At 37.1% G+C, this 23,025-nt stretch overlaps 1 protein-coding gene across 4 annotated transcripts in view; it reads left to right on the forward strand.

The window, feature by feature from the left end:
* tpp2 (tripeptidyl peptidase 2) overlaps nt 1–23,025 on the forward strand; it is a 106,825-nt gene that overhangs the window by 66,800 nt on the left and 17,000 nt on the right. The window contains exons 20-24 of one of the 4 annotated variants that reach the window (XM_039744670.1): nt 1,993–2,089; nt 6,665–6,802; nt 6,970–7,214; nt 13,555–13,639; nt 15,229–15,267. In XM_039744670.1, the coding sequence (XP_039600604.1) occupies nt 1,993–2,089; nt 6,665–6,802; nt 6,970–7,214; nt 13,555–13,639; nt 15,229–15,267 (604 nt within the window). The remainder of the gene's footprint in view (nt 1–1,992; nt 2,090–6,664; nt 6,803–6,969; nt 7,215–13,554; nt 13,640–15,228; nt 15,268–23,025) is intronic. The other 3 variants (XM_039744671.1, XM_039744672.1, XM_039744673.1) reach the window with 3 other exon arrangements.

A 23,025-nucleotide genomic window follows, 5' to 3' on the forward strand; every position in this document is an offset into this window, starting at 1 on the left:
TCTTGGGTGCTGCAACAGGACAATGACCCAAAATACACCAGCAAATCCACCTCTGAATGGCTGAAGAAAAACAAAATGAAGACTTTGGAGTGGCCTAGTCAAAGTCCTGACCTAAATCCATTTGAGATGCTATGGCATGACCTTAAAAAGGCGGTTCATGCTAGAAAACCCTCAAATAAAGCTGAATTACAACAATTCTGCAAAGATGAGTGGGCCAAAATTCCCCCAGAGCGCTGTAAAAGACTCATTGCAAGTTATCGCAAACGCTTGATTGCAGTTATTGCTGCTAAGGGTGGCCCAACCAGTTATTAGGTTCAGGGGGAAATTACTTTTTCACACAGGGCCATGTAGGTTTGGATTTTTTTTTCTCCCTAAATAATAAAAACCATCATTTAAAAACTGCTTTTTGTGTTTACTTGTGTTATATTTGACTAATGGTTAAATGTGTTTGATCAGAAACATTTTGTGTGACAAACATGCAAAAGAATAAGAAATTAGGAAGGGGGCAAATAGTTTTTCACACCACTGTATATAGCACATTTAAAACAACATAGCAATGCTTTAGCCAAAGTGCTTTACAATAATAGAATAAAAGAAAAACATACAATTAACATGAATGACATAAACAGAAATAAATAAATGAACATAAATAAAATAAATAATAAATAGAAGTAATGTGTTACACAATGAGGAAACCATCAGTATTACTGAAGGTCACGGAATACAAGTGAATAGAAACGAGTCTTTAATCTTGTTTTCAACAGTTCAATTGTAGACGACTCCTTTTATGTAATGAGGTAAAGAGTTCCACAGGTGAGGAGCAGCCGCTGCAAAAGCCCTGTCCCCCTTAGTTTTACACTTGGTACGAGGGACAACAAGAGACAACTGATTAGGAGATCTAAGCACTCTAGATGGCTGGTGTAAACCACACAATTCAGATAAATAGGCTGGAGCAAGCCCGTGTAAAGATTTAAAAAATAGCAACAAGATTTTAAAATCAATTTGAAAACTTACAGGCAGCCAGTGTAAAGAAGCTAATATTGGAGAAACAGAATCAGTCTTTCTTGCCCCAACCAGAAAGCGAGCGGCAGCATTCTGGACCAACTGTAACCTGCGTATCAGGGATTTGCTAATCCCAGAATACAGCAAGTTGCAGTAATCAAGGTGAGAGAAGATAAAAAGTATGAGTAGCTTTCTCAAGATCCCTAGAAGATAAAAAAGGCTTGATCTTACCTAATAGACGAAGCTGGAAAAAGCAACTCTTGATACAGAATTAAACTGTTTCTCAAAAGAGAGGTTACTGTCAAAGAACACCAAGATTGCGGACTTGAGGTTTGCAAAAGACGGAGAAAGAGCTGAGAAGTCCAAGACCAATTTGCACTTTAGCTGATGGACCCACTATAAGCACCTCTGTTTTTATTTTGATTTAGATCAAGAAAATTATTAACTAGATAAGTTAGGTTGCATCTCTAAGGATGCTAATTAAACCAGAAACTATTCTGGTATGTACTTTTATAGATTCTGTTTCTTTTATAAATGTCTATGATTCAGCACTTCATATTTAAGACTGTGTGTGTAATGCAGTCATTTATGTTTTCACACTAGTTATTGCACTAAGTTAATAAACTTAGAATAAAATATAATTTAGTACGAAATAAAAAGAGAAGTTCTGAGCAAGCAAGGCACTCACAATTGTTTCATTGCCACAGTTGATTTGCTTAGGACATTGTCAAACTATGAGTGTTTCTGTAACTGTTTATCTAAACCTGCCATTTGGATAATAAACTATAAAAGTACTATATGTATGAATGCATATTTAAAATGAGAAATAAATAGCTCAATAGTAATCAGACCAAGAAAAAGGATAATATATCACCTCCAGTCATTGTTATGGCAACACCATAGTATTATTGTATATGTAACTTAAAGCATTCTTTCTATGCTTCTGTAAATAAGAGATGTATCTTAATTTTTTTTTTTTTTTTGTTTTAGACCTGTGCTTGTAAAAATTAAACCTTTAGGCTGCCGAGATGTCTTTACAAACAATCGTCAACTGTATGAGATTATTCTGACATATAACTTTCATCAGGTAGGTGTTTTATTGGATATTTTAAGGCAATTTCAAAATACATTTATCACTTAAGTATTCTATTTGTACACATTCAGGATAGATTCTTTCATGCCTCTGTTACTTTCAATTTCAAGTGAATATCTTTTTCACTTTTAAAAACATAATATTTAGGCTTTTATTTTACATACCTTGGATGAAGTTATCTGTTTATAAATTAACACTGCACTCTTACAAATCTAATTTGAGCTACTTTTTAATGTTGAAAAATGATTCATCACATGGTGGATACAGATTTGTTGAAAGTGCATTTTTAAAAAATATATATTTGTACAGTAGATGAAACAGCATATTGAACTAGACATCCCATTTTTTTCTGTTTATAATTTGAAGCTTAACTATACGTTCTATATTCCCTACTGGCTTAGTCAGTTTACAGTACATAATGAAGTTAAATCAGCAACTTAGGCCAGTCTAAACTGACACTGTTTTGTGTAGCACACACCTAACCAGTTTAAGAAACTAATGTAAAGATATTGTTTTCTGCAGCTCCATTACAGAATAATTTTATATTTCAACCGTTTTAACTTCTGCAATATATAATTTTTCTGATATTGTTTATATTGCCAATCTTTTTCCACCCTTTGATCAGATATGTCTTAAATATTACATTCTTCCAACACATACATAGTTTTTTTTTCTATTTTTAATTCAGTAACCTGATTAAAAGGAGTCTGCCCTAACTTTCCTAATACTTTATCAGCATCCATGCTTTACTATAGTGTATCTAGTAATAAGGAAAATATCAGTAGTATATCTAGACTTTATCAGTAATGTTATAATGTGCACAGTCATACAATTTATGGCAATTCTGGGATTAATTTAAATATATTCATTTGATTTAAATAAACAATGACAGGGCTGAAACATCAATGTGCACATATATATATATATATATATATATATATACTGCTCAAAAGAATTAAAGGAACACTTTTTAATCAGAGTATAGCATAAAGTCAATGAAACTTATGGGATATTAATCTGGTCAGTTAAGTAGCAGAGGGGTTGTTAATCAGTTTCAGCTGCTGTGGTGTTAATGAAATTAACAACAGATGCACTAGAGGGGCAACAATGAGATGACCCCCAAAACAGGAATGGTTTAACAGGTGGAGGCCACTGACATTTTTCCCTCCTCATCTTTTCTGACTGTTTCTTCACTAGTTTTGCATTTGGCTATGGTCAGTGTCACTACTGGTAGCATGAGGCGATACCTGGACCCTACAGAGGTTGCACAGGTAGTCCAACTTCTCCAGGATGGCACATCAATACGTGTCATTGCCAGAAGGTTTGCTGTGTCTCCCTGCACAGTCTCAAGGGCATGGAGGAGATTCTAGGAGACAAGCAGTTACTCTAGGAGAGCTGGAGAGGGCCATAGAAGGTCCATAACCCATCAGCAGGACCAGTATCTGCTCCTTTGGGCAAGGAGGAACAGGATGAGCACTGCCAGAGCCCTACAAAATGACCTCCAGCAGGCCACTGGTGTGAATGTCTCTGACCAAACAATCAGAAACAGACTTCATGAGGGTTGCCTGAGGGCCCAAATGTCTACTGCCCTGTGCTCACTGCACAGCACCGGGAGCTCAATTGGCATTTGCCATAGAATACCAGAATTGGCAGGTCCACCACTGGCGTCCTGTGCTTTTCACAGATGAGAGCAGGTTCACCCTGAGTATATGTGAAAGACGTGAAAGGGTCAGGAGAAGCCGTGGAGAATATTATGCTGCCTGTAACATGGTTTAGCATGACTGGTTTGGTGGTGGGTCAGTGATGATCTTGGAGGCATATCCATGGAGCGACTCACAGACCTCTACAGGGTAGACAACGGCATCTTGACTGCCATTAGGTATCAGGATGAAATCCTTGGACCCACTGTCAGACCTTACGCTGGTGCAGTAGGTCCTGGTTTCCTCCTAATGCACGACAATGCCCGGCCTCATGTGGCAAGAGTATGCAGGCAGTACCTGGAGGATGAAGGAATTGAAACAATTGAATGGCCTTCACGATCCCCTGACTTAAACCCAATAGAACATCTGTGGGACATTATGTTTCGGTCCATTAGGCGCCGCCAGGTTGCTCCTCAGACAGTACAACAGCTCAGGGATGCCCTCATACAGATATGGGAGGAAATGCCACCAGACACCATCCGTCGTCTCATTAGGAGCATGCCCGACGTTGCCAAGCAAGCATTCAAGCTCGTGGGGGCCACACAAGATACTGAAAAGCATTTTGAGTAGCAGAAATTAAGTTTTTGAAAAAATGGACTAGCCTACCACATCTTCATTTCACTCTGATTTTAGGGTGTCTACACAATTGAGCCCTCTGTAGGCAGAAAACTTTTATTTCCATTAAAAGACTTGGCATCCTTTTGTTCCTAAGACTTTGCCCTGTCGTTATTTGTATAGATATCCAACTTCATATTGAGATCTGATGTATCTAATGTGTTTCTTTAAAGTGTTCCTTTAATTTTTGTGAGCAGTGTATATATAGTTATAGTACAGGCCAAAAGTGTGGACACACCTCCTCATTCAATGTGTTTTCTTTATTTTCATGACCATTTACATTGGTAGATTCTCACTGAAGGCATCAAAACTATGAATGAACACATGTGGAGTTATGTACTTAACAAAAAAAGGTGAAATAAGTGAAAACATGTTTTATATTCTAGTTTCTTCAAAATAGCCACCCTTTGCTCTGATTACTGCTTTGCACACTCTTGGCATTCTCTCGATGAGCTTCAACAGGTAGTCACCTGAAATTAAACCATATATACCCGCGCTTCGCAGCAGAGAAGTAGTGTGTTAAAGAAGTTTATGAAAAAGAAAAGGGAACATTTTAAAAATAACGTAACATTATTGTCAATATACAGTAATTGTTTTGTGAGTGTTATGAGTGTTGCTGTCATCAAGGATTTGATTATCATTATTTCTTTCAATTAGGTTCGTATTTGTAGGATGTGTTGTGTTCAAGTTACATTCCGTGTTTGTCAATTGTTGTAAAGATAACAGGTTTCATTCATCGATTCGTTTTTTACTGCATCAATAAACAGCTCGTCTTCCTCTTTATCTGAGACGTGACACACTGCATGCACGGGTTTTTTTTACACTGTCTTCCTTTAGCAGGACATTGACTTTTTCCACCGTGTGCTTTGTTTCCGCAGTAGCTGCACTTATGAATATGCTTGTATGTGTCACACGCTTCATATTTTTTTGCTGCCTTCTCAATTGTGTAATTCGGTTTTTGTTCAGCACTCTTTTGAACTGTTGCTTTTTGTCTGTGCACTGCGTCAGTTCAAGTGAGCCGCTGGGTGTACATGCATCGAAGGTTCCCAGCTGTGCTGGTGCCATCTCGTGCAATATCCACGGTTGTATTTAATGTTAGCTAAGACCCGGCACTTAAAAGTTTCTCTCGCAGTTTCGCTGAGTTTGTGCCAAACACCACCCTGACCATCTCATCTTCGTCTGCATAAGCACAGTCCTAAACCCGTGAATATTTAGCGGCAGTGTTTCTATTGGACTGCCGCTGACGGACGGCCTTATATGGGCAGGCACTAAATTACGTGGGAGGCGTAACTCCGCCTCCCACGGCCATCGAGCAGAAGTCTATTATAGTATGTGGACGAAAAAATAAGTTCCAGTTATGACCATTGCGCGTAGAATTTCGAAATGAAACCTGCCCAACTTTTGTAAGTAAGCTGTAAGGAATGAGCCTGCCAAATTTCAGCCTTCTACCTACATGGGAAGTTGGAGAATTAGTGATGAGTGAGAGAGTGAGTCAGTCAGTGAGTAAGTGAGTCAGTGAGGGCTTTGCCTTTTATTAGTATAGATATATTGGGGACTGGACCCTAATTGTAAACGATGCCATCTAACTTGCCGAGTCATGTTTTGGGACTGTCGTAAATTAAGACAGATGTTTGCCTATGTATCAGATAGTGTCAGATTCACAGTTAGTCCTGTGATGGCATGATGACAGAGTAACATCAGATGGGAGTAGACTATGTAGCTTTAACTCATCCACTAATTTTGCTTATCTGGAGGAATCCTCATATGCCTTCCTTCCTTAATTCATTGAGAAAGCTAGATCTTGTGTAAGGGTGTTTTTTTTTTTTTTGTTTGTTTTTTTTTTTAAATGATGGAACATTACAGAAATGTGTTAATGTTGTTCTAAAATAAGTGTAACAGGTTCCAGTCTTTGTTTTCCCCCGTTGTTATAATTAATATGAGGAAATATTTTTTAATGAGCTTTTTCAAATAGATCTGGGAAAGGGGGACTGGAGCTTATGATTTAATGCATTTTAAACCCCTCCTTGAAATGTTGTATTAATTATATTTTTGATCAGACTATGGTTTATATCTTGTAATGTGAATTATGTTTTTCTTAAAAGCACTGTAATGTATTTATTTTTTTGAAAATGGCAAAATAGCATATTTTGCCAGAAGTTTGCTAGTTATCTCTAAACTCATAACTGCTCATTGTTTCTGTGGGATACAAGAGTTTCAGAGATAATTTTCATTCGTATTTTCCTTTTACTTACAGCCTAAAATTGGAGAAGTAACTCCAAATTGCCCTTTACTTTGTGAGTTGCTTTATGAGTCAGAATTTGACAGTCAATTATGGATGCTTTTTGACCAAAATAAAAGACTTCTTGGGACAGGAGATGCGTACCCACATCAGGTATGATTAATCACCTATTTTAGCTGACTTGTTGGAATTATTTCTTTAGTATATAGTATGTTGCCATATTTGATTTTCTTTATAACTTTTGATTTTTTCAATTTGTTTGTATACTTGGTTGACATATTATTTGATATTTTAACAAAGTTTTTTCCCTCTTTTTGCAGTATTCACTTAAGTTGGAGAAAGGAGACTATACTGTACGGCTTCAAGTCCGTCATGAACACATTACTGAGTTAGAACGGTTGAAGGATTTGCCTTTTAATATTTCTCACAGACTTTCTAATACTTTAACCTTAGACATTTATGAAACTCATAAAAATGCCCTAATAGGCAAGAAAAAAGCCAATACATTAACTTTTCCGCCAAACTGCTCTCATCCTTTCTTCGTAACATCTTTACCAGATGATAAGTAAGTACAAAAAATATATATATATGGCATTTTTAAGTTTATATCAACATTGTAAAAAATTGTTTGGTTCATAGATAATATTGTGATTATAATATCTTGTTTTTGATAATTTTGTATTAGCATTCTCTGCTTGCAGAAGCCTTATTCGTGCTTGGGTCAGCGCATCTGACAATGCTCTGACTAATGCTAAATTCTATTCTGAAAACATAAAGAATACCGGGTGGCGTTTAAGGACACTCCTGACTCAACTATAAACCTTGAATGATCACCAAAGAGACCAGTGTTCTATAAGAAGAGAGTGTTATTAAGAAAATAATAGCACTGGGGGCATAAATACAAGGAGGCAAAAAGTAATAAATCACCTAAAACCCCTATTTGCCAGAATGAGCCTTTCTAAACATTTTTCTTGCACCATTGTTTGTCTAGAATTGGCCTAACATTTCCACCCTTTTAAAAACAATAAGACCCTCCTATATGTTCCTCTGTACTCTTTCTGTTACTCTAACCTGCCATGCTTTGGCCAATGAAATCCTAATTCCTGCTTATTGTTCAACTCCTAGTCCTTTTGGCTGAAGTGAGTTTTTAAGATCTGACTGTTGGTTGTTTCCATGGTGATCCCCAAAAGTACTGCCAAAATCTGGAATACCCTCTGGAGCACCTTGACCATATTCCTGGAGTTTCACCTAGAAGAGCATGGGTTTACCTTCAATCTTGAAACCTAGTTCCCATTTAAAGGAACAGTCATTCCCCAGGTAGCCTGTACACCATAACACATGGCAGATGGTCATGTATAAAGGATCTCTCTGCTGCCACCTATTGGAATGGAGGACATCTAAGCAATTACCCATAATCCTTCACTAGCCTGTGTCTAATTCTGTGCCCTCGAAATTCTTGGTTCCAAGGCACTCCCTACAAACATATACAGTGCATCGGGAAAGTATTCACAGCGCATCACTTTTTCCACATTTTGTTATGTTACAGCCTTATTCCAGAATGGATTAAATTCATTTTTTTCCTCAGAATTCTACACACAAAACTCCATAATGACAACGTGAAAAAAGTTTACTTGAGGTTTTTGCAAATTTATCTATACTAATAAAAGGCAAAGCTCTGACTGACTGACTCACTCATTCTCCAACTTCCCGTGTAGGTAGAAGGCTGAAATTGGGCAGGCTCATTCCTTACAGCTTACTTACAAACGTTTTAATTTCGAAATTCTACGCGTAACGGTCATAACTGGAACCTACTTATGTACATATATACGGCCATAGCCTGCAGCTCGGTCGCCGTGTGAGGCGGAGTTGTGTCCCTCATCGTCACGCCTCCCACGTAATTGAGTGCCTGCCCATATAAGGCCATCCGTCAGCGGCAATCCAATAGACACGCTGCCGCTACGGGTGAAGGACTGTGCTTATGCAAACGAAAATGAAATGGTCAGGTAAAGCCGGGGACATCGCAAGATCGCACAAGAGAACGGCTCATGTGAACTGACTGTGAACGCAGTATGTACCGAACAAGGAAGAGCTCCAAAGAGCGCTGAACAAAAAATGCATTACACAATTGAGAAGGCAGCAAAAGAATATGAAGCGAGTGACGCATACAAGCATATTCATAAGTGCAGCTACTACGGAAACAAAGCACGGTGTAAACTGTAAGTTTAAATTAAGTTTATAGACACGCTGGCGTTCGTCATGCCTACGATGAATACCATATTCATGAGATACAAGTTTAAAATTGCTGTAACGGAGTTAAACTTGCGGGTGAAGGACTGTGCTTATGCAAACGAATAGGAAAGCAAAGTGTAAAGCTTAACTTTAAATTAAGTACATAGACACGCTGCTGCTGACGTTTGTCATGCCTAAGACAAATACGATATTCGCGAGATACATGTTTATTGCCAGGATGCAGAGTATAAACGAGACTTTTGATCACTTTCTAACCGAGTTAAAATTGCTGGTGAAGGACTGTGCTTATACAAACGAAGATGAGATAGTCAGAGATAGAATAGTGTTTGGCACAAACTCAGCAAAAATGCGAGATAAACTTTTAAGTGCCTGGTCTTTAAATAATTGCTGGTAAAGGACTGTGCTTATGCAAACGAACAGGAAAGCAAGGTGTAAAGCTTAACTTTAAATTAGGTTCATAGACATGCTGCCGCTGGCGTTTGTCATGCCTAAGATGAATACAATATTCGCGAGATACAAGTGAAGGACTGTGCTTATGCAAATGAATAGAAAGCAAATGTTACGTTATTTTTAAAATGTTTCCTTTTCTTTTTCATAACTTCTTTAACACACTTCTTCACCGCTGCAAGGCGCGGGTATTTTGCTAGTTAAAAATAAAAAAAACTGAGAAATCACATGTACATAAGTATTCACAGGCTTTGCTCAATACTTTGTCAATGCACCTTTGGCAGCAATTACAGCTTCAAGTCTTTTTGAATATGATGCCACAAGCCTGGCACACCTATCCTTGGCCAGTTTCGCCCATTCCTCTTTACAGCACCTCTCAAGCTCCATCAGGTTGGATGGGAAGCGTTGGTGCACAGCCATTTTAAGATCTCTCCAGAGATGTTCAATCGGATTCAAGTCTGGGCTCTGGCTGGGCCACTCAATGACATTCACAGAGTTTTCCTGAAGCCACTCCTTTGATATCTTGGCTGTGTGCTTAGGGTCGTTGTCCTGCTGAAAGATGAACCGTCTCCCCAGTCTGAGGTCAAGAGCACTCTGGAGCAGGTTTTCATCCAGGATGTCTCTGTACATTGCTGCAGTCATCTTTCCCTTTATCCTGACTAGTATCCCAGGTCCTGTCGCTGAAAAACATCCCCACAGCGTGATGCTGCCACCACCATGCTTCACTGTAGGGATGGTATTGGCCTGGTGATGAGCGGTGCCTGGTTTCCTCCAAACATGACGCCTGGCTTCACACCAAAGAGTTCAATCTTTGTCTCATAAGACCAGAGAATTTTGTTTCTCATGGTCCGAGAGTTCTTCAGGTGCCTTTTGGAAGCCACTCCTTAGAAAAAGGCACATGGCAGCCCGTCTTACCACTCTACCATACAGGCCTGATTGGTGGATTGCTGCAGAGATGGTTGTACTTCTGGAAGGTTCTCCTCTCTCCACAGAGGACCTCTGGAGCTCTGACAGAGTGACCATCGGGTTCTTGGTCACCTCCCTGACTAAGGCCCTTCTCCCCCGATCGCTCAGTTTAGATGGCCGGTCAGCTCTAGGAAGAGTCCTGGTGGTTTTGAACTTCATCCACTTACGGATGATGGAGGTCACTGTGCTCATTGGAACCTTCAAAGCAGCAAAAATTTTTCTGTAACCTTCCCCAGACTTGTGCCTTGAGACAATCCTGTCTCGGAGATCTACAGACAATTCCTTTGACTTCATGCTTGGTTTGTGCTCTGACATGAACTGTCAACTGTGGGACCTTATATAGACAGGTGTGTGCCTTTCCAAATCATGTCCAATCAACTGAATTTACCACAGGTGGACTCCAATTAAGCTGCAGAAACATCTCAAGGATGATCAGGGGAAACAGGATGCACCTGAGCTCAATTTTGAGCTTCATGGCAAAGGCTGTGAATAATTATGTACATGTGCTTTCTCAATTTTTTTAAGTAAACTTTTTTCACGTTGTTACTATGGGGTGTAAAGTGTAGAATTCTGAGGAAAAAAATTAATTTAATCCATTTTGGAATAAGGCTGTAACATAACAAAATGTGGAAAAAGTGATGCGCTGTGAATACTTTCCGGATGCACTGTACTTTTACTGTCCCTAGGTGTAGTTCTTTCATCTTCCTAGTCTTTCACAACTGATGTAGAGTTATCATTTTGTTGACTGCTTTATTGCTGATGCATGCTAATATAATAGAAATCAAGCTTTCAATATGGTGTATTTCTTTTGCCCATGTCTTCACTCTGAAGTGCATATATTACATTTTGAAACCTTTAGCCTTTAATAAATTGACAAACGTTTACAGCATCGTAAAAGACTACATTATGGAATTCTGTGAAGCTATATAATGTTTGCCATAGACCAGAAAGAAATGTAATATTTATATATACACACAGTATAACATAACAATTTTATGTAGTGTTTCTGTAGATAACTATATTATCTAGTTTTAGTTGGTAACTATTATTATATTTATCTTTAGATTTTTCTAAATTGCTTGTGACGCTTAATAGAAATCATTTTTTGGTATGTGGTATATTTTTGGTGTTTGTTTCCATTTAAAGACTTTTAGACCTATCTATTAAAAGGCTAAGCTATTTAACATTAGTGTTAAGCAAAGTTCATAAAGATATAGTTTTTTCATTAAGTATTTGCTTAAAAAAATCTAATTGGTATGTTATAATGTAACTGTTTATACTACACTTATTTTTCTTGTGCCTGTACAGTTGTGCCTCATAATTCGAACAATTCTAACTTCAAACCTTCCAGAGTTTAAACGTTAAATTCAAGAGAAATCAGATCCAGATTTTGAATGATGCTTCAACGGGAGGCGTTCAATAATTTATCTCCCTCAGTAGGAAAGAAAAGAGTTTTCAAAAAGTTTTTGTTTTATTTTTCAATATAGTACCCTGATAGCTCAATACGCTTCTTCCACTTTTCCTGCAATGACTTTAAACTCCTTTTGAAAAAATCTTCTGTTTAACCTTGACTTTTTCATCACTTGAAAACCACTGTACATGGAGAGATTTCTTCAAACTCGGTACAGGAAATAATCTGAAGAAACCAGGTCAGGACTGAAGGGTGAATGGTTCAGCTGCTGGAACCCACATTTTTGGATGGCAGGCTGTGGTTGACATGACATGTGAACTGGTTCATTGTTGTGAAGAAGCAGCATTCCTGCTGTGAGTTTTCCTCGTCTCTTCTCCATAATTGACTCCCGCTAAGCAATCATTGTGTTGGTGTAACTCTCCCCAGTTATGGTTGTCTTGTGTGACATGAACTCCAGAAGCAATAGTCCTTCAAAATTCCAGAAGATAATTGCCATGACTTTGCCTGCAGATTTTTCAGTCTTGAACTTTTTAGGGGTGGGGGATGACTTGTGCCTCCACTGCATTAACTCTATTTTGGACTCAGGATCTCTGTGATAGAACAAAATCTCATCTCCAGTCACCAAACAATGAAAAAAAATTCATTAGGTCTCCACCAAGTTCTCCTGACAGCACTGGAGCCTCGTGGCCTTCTCGCATGACATCAGCATTCTTGGAAACCATCTTGCTCTGACCTTTTGACATGCCAAATTTTCATGAATTATTTTCCAAACTGTACCTGCCGAGATGCCCATTTCTTCAGCTATTTAGAAAACCTTAATTAGTCTATTTGCCAAATTTGAATCCTTAACTTTCTTATACCTTTCTGTGGAAATTGCTTCCACTGGCCATCCAGTGTGAGGTTCACCTTCAATGGACTCTATCCAATTAAATTGCTTGCTCCAAATTTTTATTTTGAAGGATGATGTGGTATACTCACCATAAACTGCAGTCATGCATTCATGGATCTCTTTTGTCTTTTTCACTTGTTTTGTGAGAGATTTTATCACTGAACGGTGCTCTAAATCTAGCATTTTCTTATTTGATTCGCACGAGGACTCTCCTGACATCCTGTCTCTTAAAATGTTAGTCTCACACTGAACCACATCTGTGTATGAGTAACCTTGAGACATGTCAAAACATGCCGTGACTTGTTTCAACATGCTTGCTACTTCCTTTCATACTCCGGTAGATAAATTATTAAACACCACTCATATGTTCAAACTGTGTGTGCAGAGAAAAAATGCAGCAACAGATGGTGCCTAAGTCATCTCTCATTGTGAAAGCATCTCTTGCATTACACTTGTGTGTCTTCAGTGTATTTTTCACTTTATTTTTGGTGTGTTTGGTTATACATGTAACTCCTATCTGTTAACCATGGCATCCACATGGGACACATCGCCACTCCTCACATAGGAACAGTAAACTCAATCTTCATCTTATTATGCAGTATTCATATATTTTATTTATTGGTTTTTCATGTTTTAATTTATTATTTAGGGCATTTAGTTGTTTTTTTTTATAGTCATTATCAGATCCTTTCTAATCCTTTTTAGTACCTTCAAGTCTGTCATAGTTATATGTTTACAGAGTATCTAAACTTTCATGAAAAAAATAAGTTTATTATGTAAAACCTGCTCACTTGGCAGATTTTAAGTTTTTATCATTCTAGTGGAAAGAGGTAGGATTTAAATTTTGCAAATAAAAGACAAATTAATATTACTGCATGATTGTATACTAAAATTTGAAAATGAATGCAGTGATTCACAGTATTTGATATCTTTTCTTTTTTGGTTTAGGATTCCAAAAGGTGCAGGGCCTGGGTGCTACCTTGTTGGAACCCTTTCAGTATCGAAGAGTGAACATGGGAAAAAAGCAGTGAGTTGATTGTTAATTGCATGTCTGCTCACTCCAGTTTTTGTTTGTTTGTTTGTTTGTTTGTTTGGTTTGTCTTTTTTTAAAGTATCAACAGGTTCGCTTTAGCTTTATTACTGTACCATTTCCCATATTGTAAGTGCCTTCTGCTATGTGTCTGCATGAAGTTGCATAAAGTTGAACATTTTGATAGCAAAAGGAGAAGCCTTGGGACAAAATAGTTTACAAAATGTATTTTTTGCAGGTTAATTTAATTTCTGAAGTCCAAATAATATTAGTCACAATAATTTACATTTAAAGTAAAAACATTACGTACCTGTAAAATTTGTATTTGTGAAAATTTAATGCTAACATCTGCTGTCAAGGACATCTGGAACCTCTAACTGGCTTTGCCGCCTTAGAGGTAATTTTAATTAAATCATTAACTGAAAACCTAAACTAGAATGTCTTTAACATAAGCCTAGGCTTCTCCCCAGATGGTTTGATCAATATGCAAATCTTGTTTAACAGAATTACAACTCCATCCTTTTGCCCATTCCATTATTTAATTGGTCAGTGGCTGTATCTTGTTGTAGTTTACACTAGCAAATGCAAAATTTGGAATTCATTTTTTGCCAAACAGTTTACTTTGATTGTCCTTTTTAAAAAAAAGTTGTATCAACATTGTGCAGTGTTTAATAGCTTTATAAATACTAAAATTGAAAGTATATATGCAGTTATACAGAAAGAAGCACACTTATCGTAGTTGTAGAAGAAATAAGTTACAACACAATATGAAGGGTAATAAGAGTAAGAGTGTTTCTTGCACAAAGGGCCCAATTTTAAAATTGGACTTTGTGTATACAGATTGCCAGAGTTTCATATCATATGATTGCATTATGTGCCAACTAAGTGAATTGTGTTTAATTTTTTTGACATAATACTCCCCATGTAACAATTTCAGTTTATTAAAGAGTGCATATGAGTGCAGTGTTTCCAAAGAGCCATTGACTATATTCACTAAGATTTATAAATGCATTGTAAAAATTAGCTCTTGTACAGCATATTATACTAAGCTGTTATTGGATTTTCAATTTTCACAGCAAAATTAAAAAAGTGTAATTTTTTAGAATTGGGAGTGTAAATTACTTTTGTCCAAATGAGCTTGTTCAGAATGTTAATTGAAATAAATTCATGAGAACAGTATGTACAGCTTCTTAAGGAGGAATACATAAAAGTAATTAACATTAAAATATTACATGGCTTTTTAAATTCAAATTTTAAATGATGAAAATTGCACATCAGTGATGCTTTTTGCTTATTGTGTTTTCATTTGCAGTGTTTTGCTACTTTGCCAAAAGAAATTCTGGGGAGAACCCTGACAAACATTCCCTTATTAATGTATTTTTAGTTAATTTCGTATCATTTCGTTGCATGGTAATTGAAAAACAAATTCAGTACATTCCATTCTAAGCTTGAATTGTTATTTTCTGAATTATTCAGGCAGAATAGTAATTCTGTATGCAGAAAAGGACCATTTTAAATTGGAATATTATCCACATTTGTATAGTGAATATGCATGTTTTCTTACTTTATGTTGTTCTGACTCCCAGGGGCAGGCTTCTTCAAAACGGCAAGGAAAATTTAAAAAGGTACTGAATCCATCAGTGAAATACCGTTTTGTAATCTTTACTTTCTTAGTATTTCTGTTAGTGGGTGCTCAGGTTTAGTTTTCATGCATCACTGTGTTAGATTTCATTTTGAGATTTTAATCAGTCTGTTTAATGCAGTTGATTCAGCTCCTTGCTTCGTTTCTCTCTTTTAAATCAGTAAATTATAGTTTTTAATAAAGAGAGTTATTATTTTAAGTAATTAAATTCACCATTAGATATATGATTTTAATTTTCATATTTCTGTTTAGATCATTTCCTGCTCATGTGCTCATAAGCTGTCTGCTTTACAGAAATTAAGTCCATAGAAACGTCTGTATTTTCCCTTTTTCCTATTGCTGAAATTCACTATGTGGGACTCTGTGAATGACTGACATCTCAAGCCAAGTGCTGACTCCTTTTTTGTGGCTAATTCTGCAAGGCTACTGTCAGCCTTGTAGTGCAGTAAAAGAGTTCAGTAAATTGATGGATGAACATCTGTTAGGATGCAGTTCACCTCCACATGGTCTTTTGGCCTTCTGTTATTCAGTTTCATCTTTATTGAAGTGTATTAGATGATTTTTAATTGCAGTAAAATGTAAAGTTCCATAATTTATTTTAGTCATTGATGTGCAATATATTCTACCAAATGCCCTTCACAAAATATATAAAGGTGTTTTTAATAAGTTATATAGCATTTGTAGATGAGAGTTTTCCTAAAGTCTTCATGCCGATTCAGATCATTACAGTGTGGTTGTACATAATTTGGCAATTGGCACTGGCAATACAAATTATGATCATATGACAAGTTTAAGTCAAGTCAGGAAAGTTGTTTTTATTATTACCTTCTTTCCTGAGCAGACCTAATACTCTCCATACTTACTGTATTGCCACCTATTTCAACAGAGAACCTGAGCTGACCGTGAGTGTGTTTACATGCACACACAAAGCTAGAATTATTGGAGTTACCCAATTAAAACAGAAACCTGGTTTCTTAAAAACCTCCAGTTTCATGCACAAGGTTACTTGTGGAGCTCTCTCTTTTGCCAAAATGCTCCAATTTCATTAAACTCTGCTAAAAAGAGTTAAACATCCTAATTGGCTGCTGAACTTAATTACATCATTCATTATGTACAATAAAGGTAATTAAATACGTTATATAGTTACTCTTTACAAAATATAATATGCTACAGTGTGTTACATTTGCATTATTTTTTCTTCTTTTGTATGAAACACTGTCCATTTGACTGGCCGGCATTTGTTACTGAATCCTAACCAAGAACGCAATCAACCGTAATAATTTTATTCTGTTTTATAAATGTGTAGCCCTTCACATTTATCCCCTTTTTTACATCTCCAAACTGAGCCACTGAAGATTTTCAGTATGGAAACTAGTAGGTGTGAGTAAATGTATACCAAGGTTTCTACCTTGAGGACAAAAATGGCAGGATAGGCGCATCCCTTGCAAATCCTAGTAAAAATAAATGGGTTTGTAAAATCAGCTAGTAAAGTTTCAATGCATTATAACAATTTCTAGAAAACTAGTAATAAAGTATTCAGTTAAAACAACAATGTGCTAGTATGTAATGCTTATCAAAATATATGAAACTATAAAATAGAGCCTTTAAAAGCCTTAAAATTTAATAGAAATTCTAAATGCACAACAAGCTGTATACCTGGAAGAAAAAGGATGGATGTTAGTTACTTCACAAAACATAAAGGACTTAACGTTTTTCGGTAATTTAAAAAGTATTATTGACACATTTCCAGCATTCAGTCTAATAACCGTTGGTGGTTAACCATAGTCACTGTTCCAGTAAGTCTACAAGTACACAGGAAGAACATGCAAACCCAAGGCAGACCCCTGCTCTGTATGGCTAGAATGCTACCTCTGTGCTACTGCACTGGCTACTTTAAAACATTTGTAAAACTCACTAAACTTTAACCTGATTAAAATTAAAGGTAATCCTACAATGTCTGTTCAGTTTTTATCACTTGATTGTATGTTGTGTGTACGCTTAATCTGTACCTCAGCAGTAGACAATATCTTTGTGAAATAACACAGTACTTTTATGAAATTACATGATAATTATTGTGAAATGCTACAGTTTTTTATTTGGTGTGGTAGGAATTTGTTCTGTAATTTTCTCTATTCAGGCTGAAAAAAAAAGTAAATATTCATTTAAGTTTTTAATGTCCATAACCCCCAAACCTCTGCAAGTAAACAGTTCTAGAGAGTACATTTGTCCATGATCAGACTTTGAAATCACTTCCTCATAAAATGTGAAAAGAATCTGTTTCTCTATTTCTCCTTTGACTGACAAACTGCCTCTTTTTAAATAAAAAGAAAAAAATAATAATTCTAATCTTGGGTGGAGTGGTGGCTCTGAGGCTAGGGATCTGCACTGGAATCTGAAGGTTGCTGGTTCGAATCCCGTAAAATGTCAAAAGGGTCTCTGCTCTGTTGAGCCCTTGAGCAAGGCACTTCACCTGCAATTGCTCCGTCCTGGGTATGACGTTAATCTGCATCCGTCCCTGCATGTAGGCCCTCCAACCTGCAGGGAAAAACCTCACACTGTTCCACTCCATCTGAACTAGTGTGGTGCTGAGGTATCGCCCATTGCATGGCTGCACTCGGCTCCTAATCTGGATCCTGAGTTGGTTTGTTGTGTGGTAGGTGCGGCAATGCACTGTATCAGTGCGTGCTCCTAACCTTTGCATGTAAATCCAGTGCAGTGTCACCACAGTTACCGGGGCACGTTTGAAAACAAAGTTACACTACAGATCTGAAACAAAATGAAGCTGTGGTCATTGTATGCTATCTGAACCACAGACAAAAACTACTTTTCAAGCAGACTTTCAGCTTTCAGAAAGTTTGTTTATATAAAGGACTAGCAAAATACCCGCGCTTCGCAGCGGCGAAGTACTGCATTAAACTTTTTATTAAGAAGAAAATTAAACCTTTTTAAACTGAGGGAAAATATGCCAATAATTATTTGTTAAGGATCTCTTTGTATACCATGTTGTCAGTTCGGCCCTCCGGTTGTAACATGACCAAGCTGTGCGCTGAGCTTACTCTTGACCATGTAACTTACAGTTGGCCATGTGAACAGTAATCTTGTTTCAAATCTCACAGCTTGGATTGCTGCTGTTATAATCGGTTTGAGTTTCATGGTTTGTTTCAATTGCGACAGTATTTGCAGGATTTGTTGTGTTGAAGTGACATTTGGCATCTGTCAAGCGTTGTAAGCACACAACCGGTTTCATTGATAAAATCACACCCAGTTTTTGAGAGTTTAAACATTTATAAACATCAAAGTGTCCACTACTGAAATCGTCACCTGTCAATCTAAGATGTTTAAGAGGCATTGGCGGTTGTCGAAAGGTGTAAACTATTTGGCCATTTCGGTACACTTGAAAGCGACAACCGAACAATTCAGCGGCAGCCATCAACTCACATGCAGAACCATAGGTGAAGGGCTTAAGCATTTCACACTTCTAGTGCTCCTGTGTAGTATAATTATCTCCTGTACCATCATCAGTCCACACCTTGAACCCGTCCCAGTCATTCAATACATAAGACAGAATCTTCTTCCAGATATCAAGAGTGAGCCTGATATGGCCGTGCAATATGTAACAAAGAGAATGGAAAAGGCAGGTGCCATCTCTGGGCATGGAAACCACTCGGTAAGTGACAGTTCTTTGATCGATGGTGATCATCTCGATAGACATGGTAATGGGGGTTGGAATGATAAAGGAAATGGGTACCTGAGCAATGTAAAGTAAGTGTAAAATACGTACACAATAACTATAATTGTAATAAACAAACAATAAAACAGCGGAGAAGCCGTGGATTAAACAAATTAGGGCTGTAGTTATCAGTAGGGAGACGTGAATCCGTGGCGAAGCAAGGAAGGGAATGTAGAGACCGGAGCGACGGACGGCCTTATATAGGCAGGCAGCCAGCCAACAACGTGGGAGGCGTTGGGATGGGGGACACAACGCCACCTCACACGGTGACCGAAGTGCAGGTTATGGACGATATATATGCGTAAGTAGGATTCAGTTAGCGTTGGGAACCCGTGTACCAAATTTCTTGAAGATGGGCCCATAACAGAGTAACAAAGACTGTTGAAAAGTTCAATATGGCGGCCGACAGTGGCATCATACCACCGAAATAAGCACGTACATTGGTTTCGGTTAGTGCAGGGAAGCTGCCTACCAAATTTCGAGAAGATGGGGCCATAAATAAGAAAGTTCAACATGGCGGACGTTGTTGACCGTTATGACCATTACACATAGAATTTCGAAATGAAACCTGCTTAACTTTTGTAAGTAAGCTGCAAGGAATGAGCCTGCCAAATTTCAGCCTTCTACCTACATGGGAAGTTGGAGAATTAGTGATGTTGGAAAGTTCAATATGGCGGCTGACAGTGGCATCATACCACCGAAATAAGTACCAAATTTCAGCCTTCTACCTACACGGGAAGTTGGAGAATTAGTGACGTTGGAAAGTTTAATATGGTGGCTGACAGTGGCGCCATACCACGAAATAAGTATGTACATTGGTTTCGGTTAGCGCAGGGAAGCCGCCTACCAAATTTCGTTAGGATGGGGCCATGAATAAGAAAGTTCAATATGGCGGACGTTGTTGACCGTTATGACCGTTACGCGTAGAATTTCAAAATGAAACCTGCTTAACTTTTGTAAGTAAGCTGTAAGGAATGGGCCTGCCAAATTTCAGCCTTCTACCTACACGGGAAGTTGGAGAATTAGTGACGTTTGGAAAATTCAATATGGCGGCCGACAGTGGCGCCATACCACGAAATAAGTAAGTATATCGGTTTCGGTTAGCGCAGGGAAGACGCCTACCAAATTTCGTGAAGATGGGGCCATAAATAAGAAAGTTCAACATGGCGGACGTTGTCGAACGTTATCGACCGTTATGACCGTTACGCGTAGAATTTCGAAATGAAACCTGCTTAACTTTTGTAAGTAAGCTGTAAGGAATAAGCCTGCCAAATTTCAGCTTTCTACCTACATGGGAAGTTGGAGAATTAGTGATGAGTGAGTGAGTGAGTGAGGGCTTTGCCTTTTATTATTATAGATTATGTCAGCTTTCATCATCCTTACATCCATCCATCCATCCGTTAGCCAACCCGCTATTTCCTAACACAGGCTCATGGGGTTCTGCTGGAGCCAATCCCAACCAGCACAGGGCGCAAGGCAGGAGCAAGCTTCGGGCAGGGCGCCAGCCCACCACAGAGCTTACATTTCTATTTCACTGTATACAGTACTAAAAACACAATTGTATATATTGTATGTTAAAACTGATAGCTCATATCTGATATGCACAGCACAATGGCACCAACTGTGTTATTTACATGTCAATGTTACCTAAACATTACAGTGTAATAAATATTAATAAATAGTTTTATAATTCAATTTATTCTGTTTTATATAATTAGACTTTGGGTATGTTCTAGTCATTTTTGACTAGACAATTATTATATGACAAAATATTTCAATCTATTCATTTTTTAATCTATTCTATTTACCAGTAAAAGACCGCTCCAGGATACTGCCTTAAGAGGCAGAGTTTTAAAGAAAGTCATAGCTGAAACTGAAAATAAAAAAAGATTAAAATGGATAAAAGAACATACAGGCATTGCATAGAAGTTGTCTGGAAAAGCATATTATGGTTGGCATCCTCGAGTCATCTTTTGTCTCACATGACCCTGGTATTTAGTGTGTATTTAAGGAAGAAGCCAACTTTGAACCTGTAGTGTTTTTAAGAAACAAAGTATAGAATATGATTTACTTTACTTATCCTCCTATGCAGATGAGCATCCACGCCTTCCCCTTTGTTTTCTGCTCTGGTTAGATCCAGTTTGCCACTTTCTCTGAAGACATTAATAGACACCTTTGTATGAAATCTTCAGTTTCTTGGCAGTTTGTCACATAGAAAAACCTTCCTTCTGCCAAAAAATAGACTGACATATTTCTTGAGAAAGCTGTTTCAGTTTTGCCATTTTTGAACCAAGAATTGAACTTTAAGAATGCTAGTACCCTGTAATCCAGGTGAACAGAATAACCTGTTTCAGTGGTGTTAATGCAAGTACAAAGGTTTCTCGAATAATCAATTACCATGTAAGCATTACAAAAGAGTTTACCATTAGGACACTGAAGTAATACCTGCTGAAAATTGAGCTTTGCAATTATACGTGAATTATAAATTAAAAAAACAGTCTGGCAGTAATTGCCATTAACAACATTAGTAATGTCTTGACTATATTGATATATCACTTTAATGGTATCTTGGTAAAAAAAAGATCAATTTCTATCAAAAACATGAAAATTTGAGGGTGTGTCCAGATTTTTGACTTGGTAGGGTATACGGAGTTTACAGTTAAATTGGTTTTAAAATCTATTTTGGTTCAACTTTCATAATCTTATGGAGAGTTTTAAGTAATGTATTACAGATCTTATCCTCTAATAATCTTACAAAGGAAAAAGCAGTATTGTTAAAATCAATGTACTGCCTCAATTCATACACCTTTTCCTATACTCAACATTATATAAATGCGTTAACTTCGCTTATATGGTAGGAAAAAGGTACAGCTTGAAAAGTAATTTTTTTTTTAGAAACAACCGAAAAAGGTAGGATAGCTCTACATAAGTTTGACTTTTACTACTGGATAGCTAACATCCATGAGTTAAGATGAGTCGATTAGCACTGAACTCAGTTTTGCATGGATAGTCACAGACAAAAGCCTGCGCCTGCCTTTTCTGTTTTTTGTATGCCAGCATTTACAAATTGCTGTGAATATAGCAGAACTTCATTTGTTCAGCACTAAATGAGGATTTGGTGTCCTTACGGGTATTATATGAAGGAAGAAGTGCTACTTTCAGTTTTAATTTTACAAATTAGCTATAATTTTCAACCCTTCTTAATACAAAGAAGCACTGGATTGATTTAATATATAGAACAAGTATAGCAATTAGACAGAGACTTGACAGTATGTCAATAACTCAGAGATGTCACTTTAAAAAGTTGCCCTTCTTCATCATCTTTATTTTTGCTAAATGTAGTAAAGGTTTAAAATTGTTTCTATAGCAATACATCTCCAGAAAACTTGAAACAGTGCTGAGAAAGGGCCTTTTAAATTTTCAGTACGTAATGGAAGTCAACCCTAGATAGAATGCATTCTTTCTCATTCTATGCAAAGACTTGGTCTAATTCAGTTCAAAACTGCATATCACTTACAGGACATTGCTTTTGATGAAGATTGTAAAGAAATATATTCTTGGCTGTTCATAGTTTTTAACTACTTTGTTTTCCTGCCTGTTTAAGCAAATCTGTCTTTATGTGTACTTATTATTAATTAGTAATTTGTAACGTTTATATTTTTATCTACCTGTGAACTTGTCATAGCACTCTGCGCCTGCATTCAGTGTAGAACCCTGTACTGAACTGAACTGAATTGACTAGGTCCTATTTGTCAGAGATTATTTCAAGTATCCATTTCCCTCAGCTATTTTTTTTTTGTCTATGTCGATTACTTAAAACTTAATTAGACTGCAGTTTTCATCCACTGTCAGATAGCCTTGGAGTCACCATAAACCTTAATGTTTTATTTGTCCTATTGATTAATTAACAATATATTGTGATGAATTACAGTAAAAATATATTACCAAAAATTCTGAGAAAGGTAAATTTGTACTGCACGAAAGAAATCAAAACATATTTCAGTTTATTGT

The sequence above is a fragment of the Polypterus senegalus genome, chromosome 2, assembly GCF_016835505.1.
Source record: "Polypterus senegalus isolate Bchr_013 chromosome 2, ASM1683550v1, whole genome shotgun sequence".
NCBI classification, from domain to species: Eukaryota; Metazoa; Chordata; class Cladistia; order Polypteriformes; family Polypteridae; genus Polypterus; species Polypterus senegalus.